The 22,058-nt window shown below is 37.4% G+C and overlaps 2 protein-coding genes across 4 annotated transcripts in view; one reads left to right on the top strand and one right to left on the bottom strand.

Moving 5' to 3' along the window:
- Positions 1 to 8: 8 nt before the first annotated feature.
- On the bottom strand, positions 9 to 11,932 carry atf7ip2 (activating transcription factor 7 interacting protein 2). Of its 3 annotated transcripts, none has more exons than XM_077212488.1 (12): positions 11,792 to 11,932; positions 11,020 to 11,084; positions 5,026 to 5,157; positions 4,769 to 4,855; positions 4,491 to 4,570; positions 3,094 to 3,146; positions 2,941 to 2,999; positions 2,722 to 2,764; positions 2,588 to 2,634; positions 2,430 to 2,493; positions 1,207 to 1,268; positions 9 to 1,131 (listed from the first exon to the last, which is right to left on the bottom strand). In XM_077212488.1, exons 2-12 carry the CDS (start codon positions 11,080 to 11,082, stop codon positions 730 to 732), a joined length of 1,092 nt encoding a protein of 363 aa, XP_077068603.1. In that variant the 5' UTR covers positions 11,083 to 11,084; positions 11,792 to 11,932; the 3' UTR covers positions 9 to 729. The 3 variants fall into 3 exon arrangements, with proteins under 3 accessions (XP_077068603.1, XP_077068605.1, XP_077068604.1); XM_077212490.1 differs by lacking the exon at positions 11,792 to 11,932 and adding an exon at positions 11,385 to 11,416; XM_077212489.1 differs by lacking the exon at positions 11,792 to 11,932 and adding an exon at positions 11,192 to 11,377.
- Positions 11,933 to 15,646: 3,714 nt separating this feature from the next.
- Positions 15,647 to 22,058, top strand: part of grin2aa (glutamate receptor, ionotropic, N-methyl D-aspartate 2A, a) — a 207,146-nt gene continuing 200,734 nt past the window's right edge. The window contains exons 1-2 of the mRNA XM_077212528.1: positions 15,647 to 15,961; positions 17,993 to 18,400. Coding sequence (XP_077068643.1) covers positions 17,996 to 18,400 — 405 coding nt within the window. The 5' untranslated portion in view covers positions 15,647 to 15,961; positions 17,993 to 17,995. The remainder of the gene's footprint in view (positions 15,962 to 17,992; positions 18,401 to 22,058) is intronic.

Below are 22,058 nucleotides of genomic sequence, written 5' to 3' on the forward strand. Positions count from 1 at the left end.
AAGGCAACTCATGTCATTTGAGGAAAATTATATTTTATGGAAATTTCAGTTGTTACAAACCTCACTTCATCTGTGAAATAAAATAGAGATGAAATCAAGATCTAAATAAATACCAAACATCAGCTCTTATAGCAGAAAATGGAACAAAGCTGAATTCAAGACTTCAACATTTGTAAAGTCATAATTCTAAGACTATTATAGACTCAATGAACATTGGATTTAGGGGTATATTTTCATTCGAGTTGAATGTCATTTCTGCTGCAGCATGAAGTAGAATCCTCAAATGCAGTCATTACAGGAAACAAGTGTTGTCTCAAATGGTTTTCTGCCACTAACATTAGACGATAACAATCAGATTTCACTTCTGTCTATTATAGCTAGTGATTGCTTTGTTGACTCATACCACTGAAGTCTTCATATTATGAAGGAAAGAGGCAAATTAAATCGTTTCCTAACTTTATAACCAATAAAAACAATACAAGACTTTCTGACATTTAAAAGAACAAACAAAAACAAACCTATTCTCTTGTCAGAGAAAGAAAAACAACTAAAATACAAAAAAGGAGAAAAACAGCAGCTTCAACTTTATTTTTACTGAACAACATTTTTTGAGAAATTCAAATCTTAAAAAATGAATTATTCCATATTCCAATATAAAGAGTCACGTTCATTCTACCTGAATCTTTATAAGAACAAGGGTTCCGACACACTAGAGAATTGTTGCCAAAATCATATTTGTCCTGGTGCAACAGTACGTATGTCACTGTACGGCCCATAACGGCCAAATATATCCTTCCCCACAACAGTAAAACACAGTCGTTTATCTCCTTTGCAGTCAGACACCTTGCAGGCCATAGGAAGAGGCATAGCTTTGATCTCTCCGAGGCACTTCCATTCCGAAAAAGTGCAGTTTTTGTGTTCATGGGAAACGTAAATGTAGTAGCAATCCATCTCAGCTGCGTGGGGATCTTTCCGATCAACGTTCCACGCAATGCCTAATTCTTGTGCACTTCCAATCCGAGCTAGTTTCACCACTGGCTTCTGGGGCAAGTTATGAGAGGCAGCTACAACCGGAAGCTCCTTGGGGAATGGAGTGTGCGGAAAAGGATGGAGTTTGGAGTGCCAGTCCTCCTATTAAAGAAAATGTTATGGCTGTTATGACATAAAACTTAGTGGTGTAGTAGCACATACAAAATGATTGCTTACCTTTTCTGACTGTACTGAAGAAATGACACGGTGCTGCTCCTCTACAACACTCCGATTTTCTTCTGTTCATTTGACAAGAAAATGACAGTAAAAAAAGACTTGTTAATACAGGGTTTTTGCAGGTATCTTCAAATTCAATCGATTAAAAATGTTTTACTCTATTAATTTTTTTCTGTGATTAATCACAATTAACAACACTTAAATTTGTATAGGTTTATATATTTTATAATGTAATCATTTCACAGTTAATCTACAAATGAATGTAGAGACAAAATAAAGGCCAGTATCACTGATACTAATACAGCTATTGATGTCTGGATAAAAATGATTTCCCCCCCCCTAATTTTAAACCTTAATTATAGCCATCCAACATTACAGTGTAATTGAAAGCTATATATTTTTTTTTACATTAGGCTTAAAAAAAATATAACTTTTAATTTAATTTAATGTATTTAACAAACAATCCTCACATAAACCTATAATAAATATCATATTTACCTTTGCCCTTCCTGTCTAACAGGTAGGACATATAAAAAATAAAATAAAAGTTATCAAACAGTCTGCACGGCATAAATTATAAATTAAATATAGACTTATCCTTATTAAAGCTACAAAAGTTCTTTAGTCAATAGCAGTGAGTAATTTTCTCTGTTCCCTTTGTTCTGTGATTAACTTTAGTGACAGAAAGCTTTATTGACTGCTGTCCCTTTAAGACCAGCCGCTGCTGCACGGCACATCTCACACGCGCCTCATTCTCTCACAACTCTTTGCATTCATTTAAGACTTTATTTATCTAATTTAAGACTGCTCTTATGTTATGAGGATACTCGACAAAACAGAAATTTTGGCAAAATTGTTGTGTTATTGTTCGTTCACAATAATACTGGCGCACGTCTTTCTCATTCTCTCTGTGTGTCACATAGACAGGAGGACATTCATAGGCAGCGTGTTTAAAAGCATTTTGCATGAATAAGAGCGGGATCATAACGCTACCCAAAGGATGACAAAAATTAATTTTTAAATAAATTGATAATATAAAATTCTCTTCAAAACTATCTACATTTTTAATGCCAGTAGGCTCAAAATGTAATGCTTTTTAATGCCATTTAAGGTCTTAATTTTCGCAAAATCCATTTAATGACTTTTAATGCCCCACGGAAACCCTGTAATATTTAGAAAAAAGAATGATAAAAACAAACATGATAAATTCAATGGCATCATACCTTTAATGGTTGTGGGTGGCATGCTTGAGTGTTTTGATGGTTCTGGTTTTAAAGGTACCAATTTCTGCAGGGCACAAATGTGAAAACAAAACTACTAAGAAACAGTCTGAAAATGTTGCAGAATGAGCGAGAACCCAAGAGAGAGCATGATGGCGTACCTGATCTGGTGGCTGGGTAACCAGGCTCTCTTCATTCAGTCTGGCCACTGAACCAGAACAAAAAAATCATCATACAGTCAATACAACAGCGCATTGTTTATAAAGTCATTTGATTTGAATTCAAGATCAAATACCTCTGTCTTCCTCCGTAAGGTCAACAACCTGTTTCTTAGACCGCTGAAATGAAAAGAGGACGGTTTTCCAATTTGAAGTTTATATATAAACAATTTTAATCTATTGTCTCCAGCACGGTCTGGCCATGTCATTGCAAATCACATGAGACATATTACAAATCTTATACAAGAATAAACAAGTAATGAATGACAAGACAAGAGAATGAAAGAAATAGTTACCAAACTCTGCCAGAACCCTTCCTTTGGTCTTCTCAATGTAGACACCACACAGTCATTGACTATTAGAGCAAAAACAATCCTTTCAATCTGTTGAATTACAAATGTTTGACATTGTTTGAAGCTAGAATACTATGATGATAATAGCAAAAAGACCTGCTGATGACACTGAAGCGTTGTCAATGAAACTGCCACTGTTGACTGAATTTCTGGTAAAAAACATATTGCATGAAATTAGAATTCTGCACCCCCAACAAGACATTCAAAAGTGAAGTATAATTTCTGCACTTTTTTGGGCTATTTAATTGTGCATTCCCACTTCACATTGGTTTTACATGTTATTACCCAATGCTCACTTAAAACTTCATCTTTAAAAACATTTGCTAGATGTGATATTCAGCAAATCACAAAATAATATCCACTTTCATACTGTACATTATAAGGTTGTGATGTCTAAATTTAACTGTATTTAATGGTTTTATTTCATAACAAAAAGAGATTTTAATATTGGTCTATCGGTATTGGCCAGAATTAAAATTTTGCTGCATCTCTAGCAGACAAATCAAACATACAATGACTATGTTTATATGTGCACATCAAAATTTCATTATTCTGATTATTTGCTAAGAATTGTGGTTATTTTTTACCACAATTATTCATACACCCAAACGCACAGGGCAGATGAACTCGCATAAGTAGGTGTGTTACTGGCCAAGTTCTTCCAGCGCACATGGAATTTTTGTCTGCTTTTTTTAATGAGGCACCTAAACATGTCTCCATATCAATGTTTTCAACCATCAATATACTGCCTTATATTGATGCACGCAACAATGTAGTACACTCACCATGGTTTTAGAGCTATGAGTTTATTTTGATTTTATTATTAAAAGTATTACTATTAAATTTAAACAACTATAATGCAGTGTTGTATGAAGAAAGATGCATCACATCTCAGATACATTTGGAGACAGTAGAGCCGAGCTCCTCGAGTTTCTGTCCATCACACTTGAGTTCTTACAGTGAATTGTGATTGTGGTAATTCAACAATTAAGCAGATGGCTAGAATAACAAATAGCTGTAATCATTGCATTGAATGAGTCTGCTTTGTTGGCCTTGGTACACAAACATTAAGTGGCAATGAATGCCTTTCCAGTGAAGCACACTAGTTTAAAATGCTGCAACAGCCACACATGAAAGTAAAGGAACGCCACTCGGCATGAAGCACCTCAGGGAAAGAAAAGAAATGGAAAGGTGCCAAGACTGCACCCTTGAATCATTACTGAATTTAAAACAACCAAACCGAAAAGCAAAAGATCCACAGGGGACCACTGAGATGATTTCACTTTGATTATTCTATTAGAATATCTTCTGATTAAACAGTAAATGGAATATTTCAGTGATTGTCATTCAAACAGCAGGCTCTCTGGCTCATTTTCCTGCAGCATAAGTGCATTCAGTTGTCTACACCAAAATAAACAACAGTTTTTACTAAATTGGTGACATGCATGTATTATTAATGAATTTTGTAATATGTCTACAATATTGCAGAATACCTGGACATATAGATTATTGGTTCGGCTGGAGAGATGCATCGCTGCGGCTGGTCAGGCGGAGGACTTAAAGAAGGGGGAGACTGTCAAAAAGATTAAAAAAAAAACACAACAGTGATTGGTTACACATAAATACCTCAATAAAAGACAGAATTTACAATTCTTTCAATTATGATAATCAAACCAAATCAATCTTTGAGTTTAGCGCTTTGAGTTTGAGAAAGGCGCATTACAAATAAAATGTATTATTATAATTATTAATCTCATAATCTAGTTCATACCTGACTGTAAGAAATCCCTAAAGATCTGAATTTTCTAATATATGCAAATACTGCATCTCCTCTTCGCTTTATCTTCCTGACATGGGCCTGAAAACAAAAGAGGTTTGATTTGACATGGAAAATGCATATGGTGGTTATGGCATTCAGGCCTGCAGGGCACTACAGTCACATATTGGATTTGGATATTTGGACCCATATTGTCCAAAAATGCAAATGACCTACTGAAGTCCACATATATTGGCATTCTGTTCACTTACTTCCAGTTTCTTGATTCTGGCATCATATTGGGGTTCACTATTCACCTCACCGATTCTTTCCATCAAATTCTTCATCTTGAGGTCAGATTGCTCAACTGCAGTCCCAACCTTATCTGATATTATTTTTTCAACCTATCAATAAACAGATCACAACTGGAAGAGATGAAATTAAATTCTGACAAGTGTAAAACAGGTTTGTGAACCATTCAGAATTGAAGTAACAAAATACATTTTTGATTAAGAACATATAAATTAGTACTGTAACTTCGTTCTGCTGCTAGGCTGATTACTTTCTAGGTTGTAACAGTGTAACTCCCATTTCACAGACAAGACTTAAGCTAGTCCCAGACTAAAATGCATGTATTAACGGAAAGCTATTTGCACGGACATATCTAAAAAGATGTCAGTTCCATTGTTTTGTCTCAAGGTGCACACTAGAGGATGGATACACGACCCGGGCCCGACGGGACCCGTCGGGCCGGGCCGGGTTTGGACAGATATTTAGAAATTATGTTCGGGTTCGGGTCGGGCTCGGTCACATCAGCGCGATATGGAATTGAACATTTTAAATTTAAAACCGCTTATTATGTTGGTAGCCAATGTGCCTGATGCTTTCACGTGATGCAAACGTTCGTTTTTGTGATTAAAATACATGTAAAATATTACCATAACATCTGTCTTCCTGTGTGCGGAAATTTGTTAATGTAGCCGTGACAACGAAACACGTGCATGGGCGCCCGCGTTAAGTGCGCTTGTTTCTCCGTGCGCGCTGATGCTCATCCTGCTGACATTTCCGAATGTCTTCCTACAGTTGCTTAATAAAAGCAGGCTTTCCACACAAACAAACGCACATGTGTCATTAGTATGAGAAAAAAAAAAGGGATTTTAACTGTCGGTCTCGGGTCGGGCTCGGACATAAATATCTTTATGCCTGTCGGGCTCGGGTCGGGTTCGGTTGCTGCTCTGTCGGACGCGGGCCGGGCTCGGACAAAAAAATTCGGCCCGATCCGAACTCTAGTGCACACCAGTAATGTTTTTTTCTAAGATACGTTTATAAAAGTACCTTAAATGTCCCAATTGAAGGCCTAATCCTGGCTTAATCTAAGCCTTGTCTGTGAAACCAGGCCTAAGTTTCTAAACAGAAGAAACTGGTATCAATGTTGATTGTCAACTGTCTGGTTATCAACATTCTTCAAAATATCTTCTTTTGTGTTCAGCAGAAGAAAGAAACTCATACAGGTTTGAAAGAACATGAGGGTGAGTAAATGATGACAGAATTACATTTTTTGGGTGAACTATTCTTTTAAAGATGCATTGTGTAATATTTAGGAGGATCTGTTGACAGAAATGCAATATCATATACATAACCATGTACTCTTACTTATGGCGCTATTTCACTCCATGGTACCGCTCGGTACGGCTCAGCTCGGTGCGGCACAGTTTGGCTCGCTTCGCTTTTCCACTGCGTGGTACGACTCGGCACGGCACGGCTCGGTTTGCTTTTCCACTGCAGTTAGTACCGCTTCAAAGTGGGTAGGATTATAGACTGATCGTTATAGTTTATCTGCTCCTCTGCAACCAACGAGAGGAACGTCTGCACTTCGTCCACTGACCACGATTCAGCCATTTCTTTTTTGGAATTTTTTTTTTTCTTTCTTTTTTCTTCAAGCAAGTAAAGCAAGTAGTTTTAAAACAGGTGCTACAGCGGTGGCTGTTACTGGCTATTTAAATCTAGCGGGTTTGAGGTCTCGCAAATATAATGCTGCTTGTAGTGACAATTCTGTCTGACCAATCAGTATCTGCAGTGTTTTCACGTCACATTTTAGTATCAATACGGTACGCTTGGAACCTCAACAGAGGTGGTACCATTTAAAGCGAGCCGAAGCAAGCCATACCGTACCGTGTCCATGCAGTAGAATGCGCCAAAGCATGTCGAACCAAACCGTACCATGCAGTGGAAAAGCGCCATTAATGAACACCGTGGGTCTCCTTACATTGAAATGGACCGACATGTTTCTACATCGGTCAAACGTGTTTCGTCACTATGTTGTTCTTCATGCAAACAAGCTAGCTAAAGTCAGCGAATAAAACACTGACACAATGATGAACAAGTAACAATAATATACACAATAACATATTGTTTTACTGAATAATTAAAGCTGCAGTTCGTAGTTTTTCCTCTTTGTCGCCATCTCTGTTTGAAATCTGCAATTGCAGTTATTCGTGGAATTATCAACTGTACGTGGGTTGTGCCTCGACACGGCACAGCACGGATGAATGTTATGTTTAGAGGATTTTTTGTTTTGTAGATACTGTCATTCAGAATCACAGACTCTAGTTTTCGGGAGTATGACCAACATAAGAATTTTTTCTGGAAAAAGTCATCTGAACAAGTAAGTAACATCCACTTTTGTTCTGACCAATTAAGGGAAAAAAAGCATTGCAGTAAATCACGCTGATTAAATCTAACGATCGCTTATCATATCACGTCAAACCGTGCAAATTATATGTTGTTCTAAAAATGTTAACATTAACAACATCCGCATTGCGTAACTACATTTAATGCCCTTCAGATATCTATCCTTGTTTTCGCATTCGCCCGGTTGCAGTCTCTTTTTTCTGTAGCCACTCCGAAGTCTTTTGCATTTTACAACGGGTGAATCTCCAGTTGTCACTGGTGATTGTTGTTTGAACCTTTCTGGATCCGCCATCAAATTAATAAGTTTAATTATATGAAGTGCTGTGAGAAAAGGCTATAAATCTCCACTTCCAACATCCTCACACTCATAGCCTACTAGCCGAGACACCTTTATGTGTACAGATGTGACGTAATGACACAAAGACATGCTCAAATTTCCCACGGAAATCCACCAGTACCACTGGAATTAAAAACATTATTACAAGCTTACCATTTTTAATTGAGCTAAGGCAAGCAGATAGTTGTGAACACTGGCTGGTTATGTACAGGGGTGGTAAAAGTACTCAAAAATTATACTCGAGTAAAAGTATATATACCTAAATAAAAAATTACTCCAGTAAAAGTAGAAAGTCCTCCATTAAAACATCACTTGAGTAAAAGTACAAAAGTATCCGATTTAAAACGTACTTAAGTACCGAAAGTAAAAAGTAAATATTCAAACTGTAAATATCAATAATTAAACATTGCATATCACTCCCAAAACAATTGATCTGTTTTAATTGAACAAATTATTAGATACTGCAATTAAGAATTTGTTAGATTTGCAATCATAAGAGACAATGAAGCACCTTGCATCAATTCTAAACAATTTCATTAAGTTTAGTGACAGCATATTATGGTGCAATGACTGGTAGGACATTCTTTGATACAAATGTTACAATTTAAATTGAATTATTGTGGTTTGATTCCGATCTTGATTCAATAGATTCATTTTGATAAATATTTGGTACAGTAGATGCATGTTAATTTTTAAATTAAGAAAATCTCACCTAATTCTGTAAACATAGGCTACAGAGAGCCCTGTCAGCTGGTATTATTACATGTTAAAAATACATGTGATTTTTATTATAATAACAACTTTATAATATTTTAATGATATAAGTAAAAATATAATAAATATATAGTGCATTTGTGTTTATTTACAATTAACTAGTAGTAAAGAGATTAACGGCACCCCATAGCAGGCGCTAGCTATCTGTCACATCACATTTAAAAGCTCCAAAACGGTATTTATTGTTTGAATTTCATAATAAAATTGACAGAATCTGAGAGCTGAGGATTTGTTCCATATCAAAAGTAACCTACTCTGTCTTGTCTGTCGGTGTCAGTGTCCTCTTTGCTTCGCGATTTTTCTCTGCGTGAGAAAATGGATGTGTGTCGTGAGAGCGTGTGGAAAGTGTCAATTGCGTGAGTCTCACACTGAATGAGTGAGAGTTGGCAGCTCTGCAATAGACATGTTCCATAACATTAGCTGCATCAAACAGAAGATGTGCAAGATACAAGGGATCTCAGGATCATTGCTGAGCAGAGCTGCACCTTCACCTGTTTCTGCGGTCATTTTCCACAATGGCGAACTGACTGCTATGTGAGCGTATGCTGGCAAAGAGCTTGAGCATTCTTTTTTTCAAAATAAAACCAAGTTTTTCATTGGTTTGGAAAGCCAGTGTAATAAATACTTGGAGCAGGCATGGGGAAATGTAACTGAGTAAAAAGTAAACTTTGTCTTCAATATTGTAGTGGAGTAAGAGTAAAAGTAGATGCAAATAAAACATACTCAAGTAAAGTACAGACCCCCGAAAAAAATACTTAAGTAAAGTAACGAAGTATTTCTACTTCGTTACTTACCACCACTGGTTATGTACTTGCTCAAAAAAAATGTGGGATAATTTTTAACCCAACATAGTTACAGACTGGAGCTTTAAGTAAACATAATTTCTTAATTTATCTCTGTAAAGAAACCTCATTGCTTAACTGGCTACTCTCTGCTGTCTCAGACGACAACAATTTCCAGTTGGCCACCGTAACTTCTGTTGGTTGGAATTCACAGCCTCACCACTAGATGCCGCTAAAATTTACAGAGTTTAAGAAAGATAGTAGAATCATTTCAAAACTCTCAACTAAAATTTATTTGCAAAGTAGCCATGTAATATGTAGGATAATGTTCAGTCTGTCAGACAGTATTAAAAATAAATCCCTTTAGGGTGCTAAAAGATCTTGATTACCAATGTACACCTGACATACTGTAAATAAATTAGCTTTAAAGTTGGCAAATTTGTAATAGTCCTTTCTCTTCTCTATAGTGAAGTATAGTGAAACGGCTTCTCAAACAAAAAATGTAGGACAGGACTTGATTTTGTCGATCGGGAATTGATTGGATGGTTGTGGTTTGCTATTGCTGTAAAGTAATGTGTGTGACAGGTTGTCCCGTCCTCACACCAGCAACATAGGCTATTTCATCAGAGAAGAGATTAAAGATTACGTGCGCACATTAATTATAATGAAATTTTAATAATTTATAATGAATGCTGCCCTATTTTATAAAATTGCATTGTCAATTTTGATCTTGATTGTTGACTTTATGGTCTATGGTAAAAGAAAATGACATTTCCCAGAATGCTCTTTACCCTAATGACTGGTTTCACAGACAATTATTGCCCTAATTGCATCCTTCGATTGAGATGTTAAACCGAGATCCTGACTTTGCGTTCATTAAAAATATCAGAATGTCCTTCGAAAAAGAGTAGGAGTTTAATCCCGTCATCCTGGCCAAATTTGCCCATTGGCCTCTGTCCATCATGGCCTCCTAATCATCCCCATATATATATATATATATATATATATATATATATATATATAGCCTCATCACTGTCTCCTCTCCACCAATAAGCTGGTGTGTGGTGGGCGTTCTGGCGCAATATAGCTGCCGTCGCATCATCCAGGTGGATGCTGCACATTGGTGGTGGTTGAGGAGATTCCCCTTCTATGTAAAGCACTTTGAGTACCCAGCGCTATATACATGTAACAAATTATAATTATTATTAATTGAACTAAGGCCTAATCCTGGCTTAGTCTAAGCCCTGTCTGTGAAAACAGGTCTAAATATCACCACGTTTTGTGATGCTGTATTGATATCTTTTTGATTGCTGTTTTTTTCTTTTGACTGTAATGTTACTTAACATGATACAGATGAATGTCCATCCATTAAATAAATAAATACGTTCTCAGTAATTCAGATAATAAATCCACATTACAAAAACAACACGTTTGTGTAACTGTATGGGATTTCTTAGAATTGCAAATCAGTAAATTATTCCTGATATTCAAATTCATAAGTTAAGCAACACCCTGTGAGTTGTGGCCAATTCAATATTAATTCCAGCTCATGAAAGGAGAATTTTGCACAACCATAAATGTAAAGTACAATAAAAGTAACTTACTTTCATTAAAAAAAACCATATCTAAGTCATTATTATCGGTAAAGAATATCATCCAAAGAACGTAAATGACAAACTTGCCTCGGACCGAGGGAGCTTGTTCGGCCTCTGCCATGTTTCCTCTTCATGTCTGCTCCTTTTCATAACTGAGATATAAAGATGCAAAGCACATTTCATTTCGAATGATTGGCGATAACATATTATAATTAAAACCAAACAAATTAGAGATAGAATGAATCATTAGTTCATTTACCACCGTCAATTTAAACATGTGCACTTCGTTTGAGATTAACCAACGATTCACTCGTAGCCGTTTTATTTATCTTTACTAATACAAGCGGGTTATCGTAGACAATCCTATGCTTTTCATACTTCAAAATCAATGAAGGGCTTTCTATATATAAACATCCACACTGAAGGAAACAAGCAAACCGGAAGTGACGTACCTAAACAGTATGGCAACAAGATCGCCACTCTTCCAGCTGCACGAATGCAGAGCCATATAGAGTGCACGAATGGTAACAGCCTTTCCTATGAATCGCAACGCAAGCTACATTCAACCATGGAGAACCAGACGCCTCTGACAACTGCAGCTAACATTGATGCAAAAAATTAGGAGTAAACGATGAAATGTGCAATCCAAATGGCTTACTAAATATGCTGGCCTTGAAAGTAAGCTTTCTATGACCATGCAGGCATATTATAACGCGTTTTCGAAACCATTGACTCTAGCGCTTGCCATACAACGCGCGTAACAAACTCCAAACGGAGCCCGCGAATGCTATCTGTGACACCGCGTGCGTTGTTTTTGAACAAGACAAACAGAAAAAAAACTATTTCCAAAACAACCCACCTGAACAGAATGCCGAATTTGTAGTAGCCAGTGGACAGCTTATTGTGTATTGCCCCTGTGCGGGATTTCTTGCGTCCCGTCACGAACGGTATTGGACAACCGATGCAGGCTTTGTGATTGTGAATGAATCGTTTTTGAGTCGGATCTTTGTAGTGATTTGATTGAACCGGTTCACAAAACCGTACGTTTCATTCACGAATGTGGCTAAAGAATCAGAATATTTCATTGATGGAGCGAAAAACAAGCTGAATAATAGAAAGAATAATTACAAATATTATTGTATGACAATTTTATATGTAAATTAAGTAATATAAAACGTATTTGTAAGATATTTTTAGTATTAGTCTATTTTAAATGTAAATTATATTTATACACTAAGACGAGTTTTAACTTAAAAAAAGAGAAACGGTCAAAGCCTAATGGGTTTATTCGACGTAGAAATCTTGACGCGTCATGGCTGAAAATAATCACTGAGTCTGTTTTTTAACCGCTTCTTTAAAACGAACTTTAAGAAATAACCGCGGACCTTCTCTCACTTGTTGAAAATCAGCAGTGGCAATGCTTTTTTCTCACGCTCGTATTTCTTTTTACTATTGGCTGCTTAAAAAAAAAAAATTATTGGTTTTGCTCAACCCTACAGTATGATGTTTAGTCTAGGAATGCAAATATTTTTTTCTCCACCAGATTGCTTAGCTGCCTGAATGTAATCTACATTAACTTTCTCCCTAGTCTCACAAATTCAAGTTGGACCCTTAAAAGCGCCACCCAGCGGTTGGGGATGTTTTTGCCATTGCAGACTGTTGACATCTCTGTCCCATGCACAGGAGTTCTGTGAGAGCAGCACCATACACGTTTTACAGTGCGAGGCTTGCTCGGAAACATAATGAAATGTTTTCCCCTCTAAAAAATACCCAATTAACAACGTCTTTGATTGAGATATAAAATGTTGTAAACCAGGTGTACCCTAAGCCTAAGGCCAACACGCATAAACAATTCACACCGAACCTCTTGGGTGCTGCAAACGAATACTGCTATGCCACAGCGTGGGAAACTAGCCTATAATATTTCCATTAATGACTATGAAACTACACTTAGTGTCATTCGATCCACACTACACAAAGGTGTACTGTTATATACAGTCAAACAAAAATGTATTCAGACACCTTCAACATTTCTCACATTATCACAGTTTATTCGCTATAGTTTAGAAAATGGTAATAAAATATGACAAACTCAGAGTTATCAAATCAGTTGATATTTGCCCATCCTTCTGTTAGACTGTCTCACAAATGAATTAAGTTGAATAGCTGTCAGTTGTCAGCTGTTATATTTAAGTATTTAATTAGATAATACCAATTTAGGTTAACCATTTACCAAGCAATGCTTAATTTGGTTCAGTCTGTGGTGTAATAAGGTCACATTAGCATTTAAAGAAGAAAAAAACATGGTCAGGTCAAAGTGTCTGAATAATTTTAGGTCCCAAATTTTTATAAATTGTACTGGTAGTCCACTATGAAGAATTTTGGGGTATGTCACATGTTTACTATAAATTAACTATAGTGTGCACAGTAAAAAAAAAAAATTGTGAAAAAATGTCTGATTCATTTTTGGTTTGACTGTAGCTAGTGCAGGGACCACAGCTACATACCCTATATGTTGAGACAGGCTGTCCCTGTTTATTCAGAATAGTGGTAAATCTAAAAATTTTCCCCTTCCAATGACCAATATTTTATTTTAATTTACTTTTGGTTTCTGGAGTTTTGAATATTTGATTGCATTCTGGAATGGGATATATCATTCTGGAAATCTACTTCTTTGGTCAATCCATTGATTTTGAGTTTTAAGGGTTGTGTATGTAATCTTTGTTTGCACTGTCTTCTTGTCTTGTAACTGTATTTGCTCACATTTTCTTTGTGAGAAAATGTAACTGCTCACATTTTCTTTGTTTTACATTGCATGGGCATTCACTTTACATTACTTCTCAAACAGACATGATACCGCTTCCCTGCATTCACGCATGACTCTATACCCAGCACCACAGAAGATAGTATGAAGCTGAAATACAAAACCCTCAGGGAAAACCCAGAGCTGCAGTTTGAGTGTGAACATTGCTTGATTATATATAGGCCTATGTAATGTCTAGAAAATAAGGGCCAGTATGATGGTTGAATTGAATGAACCAAAATGGAAGGGGTGCTTGGTTTCTCACATTTTGTGTGTGTGTGTGTGTGTGTTTTTGACATGTAGAGCTAAAAAAATAGAAATTTTTACAGATGTGTTAAAAAAAACTACATCAGCTAAGAACTTCACAGGCAGGAGGAGCGTGTTCTCCTTTGAGATGTAAAGGCATAGCCATGTTCTGCACCTGCTGGAGTAGCCTGCTAATGAGTAAATCATGTTCATTGCGATTGCAGAAAATGAGAAAATGGCAATTTCCTTCTGTACGAGAGGATAATGGGAGTTGGGAGCTGAGTCTGACTGTGTAGCAAGTGTTCTGCCTCTGATAATCTTCCATGAGCTTGAGCTTGAGTCCTTCCCACAGGATCTGGTGACATCACACAGAGAGCTTTCCTATGAGTCATGCCTGTGTTTTGAATGCGTAGTTTGAATAGCTTGTCACGTTTATTGAAATGATTCAGAGGGGGGTTATACTAAAATAGAGAGGTAACATGTCATCATGTGGTGCTTTTTGGATGCAGTTCTTGAATGGAGCATCCGAGAATCAAGAAATATATCAAATAAAAATTCTGTCATCATTTACTCACCCTCAAGTTATTTCAAACCTGTATGAATTTCTTTCTTCTGTTGAACACAAAGGAAGATATTTTGAAGAATGTCAGGAACCAGACAGTTGATATCCCATTGACTTCCATAGTAGGGAAAAATACTATGGAAGTCAATAGGGTATGCTCAACTGTCTGGTTCCTGACATTCTTCAAAATATCTTCCTAGGCCTATTGTTTGCCTTCATATCTGTATGTTGTAATAATGGAAAGGCAAAGTAGGCTATACAGTAAAAACCTGTTATTTTCGTAATCAGCTATGTTCATTATGGTGTTTTATGTTCATGTTGTTTTAGTCGATTTAATTTATGACCATCCCTGAATACCTGAAACATTGTCACAGTTATTATTATAGATATTTTTACCTATTTAACACGATTTGTTTGATTCATGCAATTAGACCAGAACACCTGAGGGGATAAGCGCATAAGTGGGTGTTGTGGGTATGTAACGAGCTGAGATAAAACGCTCGAGGTTCCCTCATCTCATCAAGATAAGTATTGACCGACTGATGTAGAAACGCATGGAATCGAGCATGTAGCCTAATGAACGGTAAGATGAGTATAATGTAAGATGTGTGTATGTGTGTGTGAGCAGCATCTGCGCTGATGAGCCCCTGATGTGTCCGAGCAGCGCTCGCTCGCTCACTGTAGGCTACATTGGAAATGATGAGCTCAGTGGTTTCCGCAGTGAAGTTTGGCTCTGGAATTTCAAACGCACGTAGGCTACGTCACCGAGAGGCAATCCCACACCGAAACGACTCAGACGAATCACGCCGCGACAGGTTAAAGCTCCACAAACAGAACCAAGGTAGGGTAATCCGCAATAAAGTATTGGCAAGTTTATGAACATTTTATTTATTATAACTTTTACGCTTATGTAACCTACGTTAGCTACGACAAGTGACGGCTGGAATGACATTTAAACGCTCTGATGTTTGAGACCGATGACCAACTGACGAGATTTGAAGAACGTTGCTCTGAAAACTGTTTTCTTCTAGGGGGTGTCTTGCTCTAAAACAGGGTGTAATTCTCATTTTCACCTTAAGGATGTTTTACTGACGGCATCCCTCAGTTTCAGAGAGGCTGTGGGGAAAGAGGACTGTGAGACTGTCCTGTGGTCCTGCTGGCAGATTCAATCCCAATTCTTGCAGATTCAGTTACCAGCGTGAGAGTCTCGCGGTTCTATTCATCGACGAAGGGTCATGGATAATTTATAAAGATGCAAACCACTGGATTAATTTCATTCACATGGTTCTGTGGTTGAACTTAAAGGAATCGTCGGTGGGAATAATTATCCATATTTCCAACCTGGCTGGTGAGAGGAGGAGGACTGTTGCAATGTCACCCCATTCAACATCTTTGGAGCTTTGTGGAAGAGGGATGCTGTGAGTAGGCTATCACTGTTTTCCCCTCTCTGTTTTCGGTAAAATTCACGTGGTTCATTACGATGTGGTTTCTTAAGGGCAATGGAGAATGAACATAAACGTTTTCAAATTCAGTCTCACCATTCAGTTACACTGATATGAATTTGATGCAGCAATACGCGGCTTTTTCCTGCATCATTAGGGACGCGCGATCCTAATGGCATAAAATGAAGAAAGGGGAATTGGTTATTTTATATCGTTAGAATTTAGCGGGGTTTAACAATATGTTGTATTTTATTGAGTTATGTTCAACAACACGCTCTTGTTTTACCTGTAAGAAAACTCGTGTCACGATCATGTGAGCTTCCCTCAGGAGTGCGCTTCGTTTTTGCTGGATAAAAAAGAAATAAAAGAACAGAAAAAAATTATTTGTAATTTGAAAAGGGTTTACATGATAGAGGACTTGTCTATGCTTCCTTTGATGTGTAACAGATGAATGCGGATTTTGGTCGAGTTGTTGATCCAACTTCGAATTACAGCTAGCCTACGTAGGCTACTTTTCTCTTAAAACAGCGCTGATTTTATTTTTAATTGAGCATAGGGATTGGTCATTTCGTTTTTTTTTTTTTTTTTTTTTTTTTTTAATAATGAATATTATGAATATTAGTTGCTTCTGTTGTAAAGTTGTGACGCGCATACTATAGGTTACTTTCCCATTGGATATGGTGTCCTAGCGTAGCCTACTGAAGTTCCAGCTGAGAACGCAAAACGAGACGCGTCAATAGGGGGCGCACTTGCATAGTGGTCGTTTTGAGGAAATTAATGAGGAATCAAAATAAATATTCATCTAGATATATTCCCCATGTTAAGATCTCTGTCACGTTGTAAGAACACTGACATCGTATTTGCCTAAAATAACAAATCAGGTCAGTTTTTTTATTCACGCAAACAGAAAAATCTACATAAATGAAGCCGCCCCCCCCCCTCTTTAATTAATTACATTAAACTAAAAGATCATATCAATGTTAAATGTAATTGTCATAAGACCTGGTTTCCAGTCACATTCATATATGTTTGTAACATTGTTCCTAATTATACCTCTGATGATTTTTTTTTTGAGTAGCTATAGCCTATTTAGAGCATGAACACAGCAAATTTTTGCTTATATAAAAACATGATGTGTTGGACAAAATGCCACGTATTAATTTACAACAGTGATTCAATACATACAGAAACTTAAACAAGGATGTTGCTTTATTTGCACATCTATATTTAAAAAAAAAGATTAATTCACTGTAAAGCTAAATTTAAGCATCTAGGCAAAAATGCATCACATTTTGAGTCTTGGTCTCTTAAAACAAGTCTAGATCAAATCACACAAAGCATGATATATTCACCAATCTCTGCTCAACTGCATTTAAACAAATCAACCATTCATGTTGCTCTACTGAATTCTTATCAGCCGAAACGAATAAATCTTGCTTTCTCAGTAATTTATCTTTATTAATGATGATATGATGCATTATTCTTCATGAGAATCGCAAGCTTCAACAGCCCCTGCACCATATGCCGTTTCTCTGCAGTTTTATGCCTTGCTTTACAATGCATCTGTTTGCGTACACATGCTGGCCACAGTAGCGGAGGGCCTGTGAGGTTCCTCCGCTCAGTCAGTCCAAGACTTTTCATGAGATGATGTCAGCTCCGCTCTCTTCTGCCCTGCTTGCTGCTCAGCAGTGTCACATCTAATATTCATCATTTGCTCATTGCTAGTTATTCATTGCCTAAATTCCAAAATGAGATTATAAAATCCTGCTGCGCTTCTCGCCGTTATTGTGTAACTCCACTGGATGCAATATAGGTATTGTTGGTAAAACTAAAATATGTATTAAGCAGTGTTGCATAAGATTTAGATATGTGGAGTCATTTTGCGTCTCTTCTTTAAGAAGAAAGTCCTAGCAGTGAATTACATGGTATATTTTGTAAATCTCTGAATGCATTATATCAAAAACAGCCTCTGTTGTGTGTGTGTGTGTGTGTGTGTTTGTTCTGCAGGGAATGAAGTCGAGCACTATGGGGCTTTCCAGGTTGGTTCTTCTGACTCTTCCAGCTCTCCTTACCCTCATCAGCGTCTCACATGCGGCAGAGAAAGTGCCCATACTGAACATTGCTGTGATCCTGGGTCAAACACGCTACATTTCCGATCGAGATATACGGGCTCTGTGGAGCAAAGATGATCCCATTGATGTCAATGTGGTGACCCTGCTGGTGAATGAAACAGACCCCAAAAGCATCATCACCCATGTGTGCGATCTCATGTCTGGGACTAAAATCCATGGAGTGGTGTTTGGGGACGGCACAGACCAGGAAGCCATTGCGCAGATTTTGGATTTTATTTCCTCTCAGACTTTGATACCCATCCTGGGGATCCACGGAGGCTCGTCCATGATCATGGCGGATAAGGTCAGTCTGTAGTATGTCAAGCATCAGCTCACCTGGAGCAGGGTACATTATTGAATACTAAAGTGCTCTGCTTTTCAATTTTGTTTACCTAGTTTCTGGAGCGGAAGATGAGCTCGAAATATTATTGAGATCACAAAATTAGTTCAGTTGGTAAAAATGTGCACTCTTAATGTGGTTTGGTAATGACAATGATGTAAAATAATATCATTAGTGCAACGTGCAGTCGTGCCTTAACTGTTCCTCTGACAAATTACAATATGGAGTTATTTCGAAACATATGTTCCATAAAAAAAATTGCATTCCACTAGAGTAATCACTTTACTGAATCAGATACCAAATGTCTCTTTATACTGAACCATCATGATTTCAATCACAGCTGTCATCATGCAACACTCAGAAAGAGGAAAAAAACAAAACTCGGAATTGAGATCAGTTTATGGTACAATTTAAGATGGTAAACCCAGAGAGATGATAATTTGCCACTCTGTTGACTTTGTTCCATTTCCATTACCGACTGACCACTAACTGCACATCTGAATTTCCACTCCCAAAAAATCCCATTGCAGATCTGCATTGAGTTTATATAATAATCCTGTTTCTTATGAGCGCTCGCTGCTGCATTTAAATGTTTACTCTCTTTTCATCTCGAGATGTCGCTGTATCAAATGAAGCAACGTTTTGAAAGCTTATTCTCGGGAGACTTTCTTCAGCGGTACATTAAGTCATTCTAAAGCACTCTGTGTTGATCCTTAAGGAGATAAATGTCGGGCTGTTTTAACTCACAGGGCCCTTTGTGTCTTCTTTTGTTGAATAATACATTGTGCATACATTTTAAACTGTATGTCGCAAGGATGTGAGTATATACTACCAGTGACATGTAAATGTGAACTTTGCTTGGTTTACATACATCTATGTCATGGTAACTTTATGAAATCACTGTATGCTTCACCTAGAGCTGGGACGATACACCTATCTCCTGATTCGATACTATCACGATACTTGGATGCCGATACGATATTTAGTGTGATTGTTTTTTAAGAATTGCGATTCGATATTGCAATATTGTATTTTTTTTAACACTAGACCATCGGGAAAAGTTAAATCCTACACTTATACAGACTGTACATGATGTATAAGATGAGTCATATTTACAAAAACAAATCATCACATCTTCCTTACTTTTATTTCAGAACATCATACAATACTATATTCTCTTGAATAAATGATTCAATAACAAATACATTTTTAACAGACACTTGTCGCCACTTAGTAGCGAAACAATGTAATCAATAAATGCGTTACACCAAGTTTCTATCAAAAGCTGATTTTGATCGCTATCGTAGACATCAGTGTTCATATTTGAACTTTAAACTTTTATCCAAGTACTAATATGATAATTTTAACTATTGCAGCACAGAAACAATGACACTATGAGATTGAAAAGACTGTTTGTTAGGGCTGGGCGATATGGCCTAAAAAAAATCCCAGATGAAAAATCCCTTGATTTTCCCTTCTGGGATTTGATCTGGATTTCCCCCTTGGGGTTAAAGTGCAATCAGAAACAACAAGCCAAAAAGACAAGATGGCAGGCCCTGCCTTTGTAAACAGTGAAAATGTAACATACAGTGTTATGTTGTTCTCATATTGTGACATAGTGTTCTCCAGCTGTTTTATGGACCTCTTTCCGTGGATGAAAAACACTGATCGATCGATTTTATTACATTTCAGTAAGTTGAACTGTATCTTTCAAATTACCTATTGATCATTCGTGTTTATTTACTAATATCTAGTAGTAAAGAGTAACAGATGATCGGTTCACGTGCCGCTTGAACTGAGATCTGTCAGCGATCTGTCACGTCACATTTACAAGTGCCAAAATGTGTTTATTGTTTGAATTTCGTAATTAAATTGACAGAATCTGAGAGCTGAGAATTTGTTTCATATCAATAGTAATCTTCTCTGTCTTGTCTGTCGGTGTCAGTGTCCTCGGTGTGGCGTGAGAGCGTGTAAAAAGTGACAATTGCGTGAGTCTCACGGTGACAGCCCTGCAGATTCAGTTGGTAAATGTTTTTGGCGGGTGTGCTAGTGCTGCCGCGGTCTTGTTCACTTGCCATGTTGTTTGTGTATAGTTTGTATATAGTTTGGAACTACGGGAGTCCAGAGGGGAGCGTCGGCGGATGTTAAAGAGAAAACCGTTTTTCATTAGACAAGTCGACGTAAACTTCACATTTGAGTCAATCGATAAAATTGATTTATCACTCAGCCCTAGTGTTTGTGAAGCTGTTTCATGACAACTCTCTCTGCGGCAGCGGCAACACAGCTTTGAATGTTGCGATATGATTTTGTCAAAGTTTAATAGACAGTCGAATTGAAAGATCGCGTGGGTGTTTGAATCGAGATCACAGTCTTTTAAAGATAAATCGTGCAACTCTATTGTCTTATCTCTCTCTCAGCATATGAGTATCTTTTCAGTGCTTTCAGTCTAACGTCTCTTCCACGCATCCACTTGGGATATTACGTCACTCAACACTTCTCAGATAGCAAAATTGTTTGGGGCCTTTTATGGCCCAAACACTGGCAATCATATCGCCAGGAATGCAGGGCCCAAACAGTTTTGCTAAAAGCACGCCAGAAAGCTGCCAAAAAAATGCCAATGCCTTACCGGACGAGAGCCAGAAGACCCTAAACTGGCCCATATTCATGCCATAATATCCCTCCACCACCTCAAGCTGCGCCACCACCAATTCCGGAACTCTTCAGGGTTGCCATCCATTTTCCAACATCGTACACAAACCAAACAAATGCCAGATATCCAGAAAAGGCCCAGAAGATTTTGCTATCTGGGTTATTAGATAACAACACATTTCATCCTCTGTTGGAACGAAAGTGGCTAACTTCTGTCAACCTCATCTACAAGCAAGGACAAAAATAAAGCAATTGAATTTGAATTAATAGCGATTCTGGAATCAAAAAAAATTATTTTAGAATCAAAAAAATTGTGATAGCTAGATGATTCGGATTTTACTCCTAGCCCTAGCTACAGCTCTTCAAATGTGCTTTGTTATTTATAACTTTGTGTGCATTTTTAATGCCCTAAAGGTTGCATTTTAGTGGCATGTCAAAGTGATAGTCATTTGATTAGATTCTGAGAACCTTTACTGGTTAGGAGAGACAAGGCGAAATCATTGGTAGCTCATGCCTTTTCATTCTTCAGGAGACAAGAAAGCATACATGTGGTAATTAATGTTGGGCCGCTGGGCAGGTCTTTCTTCATTTAGTGCACAAACAGCAGAATTTGAACCCAATAAACACAGGGATCATTGGCATGTGTCAGGGGATCCTTTGTTTTATATCTAAAGTGCTTCCTCCCACTTAATGCGGCCAATGCACAGTCACGTTCACGGCTAGTTATGGCCAAAGATCAACTGACTGTCTTACTGACGTTTTTAGGTTGCTTTTTCCATATATCTCCAGCCTGGAGCAATTGATTTAAGACACATGATTGTCATTTAATATACACAGGTGCCAAGAGAGGCAACATACAATGGAGATAGCCATTTAGGCAATTTAGCTCTTTCTCTCTTCCATCACTGACAGGGAAATGCAGTGATCTGTCTTGCCAGTGTGGATATATAAATTCTCAAGTTCTTATCCATTT

The sequence above is a fragment of the Siphateles boraxobius genome, unplaced genomic scaffold (genome assembly GCF_051911475.1).
Source record: "Siphateles boraxobius isolate OS27281-9 unplaced genomic scaffold, OSU_SipBor_1 66, whole genome shotgun sequence".
Lineage (NCBI taxonomy): Eukaryota > Metazoa > Chordata > Actinopteri > Cypriniformes > Leuciscidae > Siphateles > Siphateles boraxobius.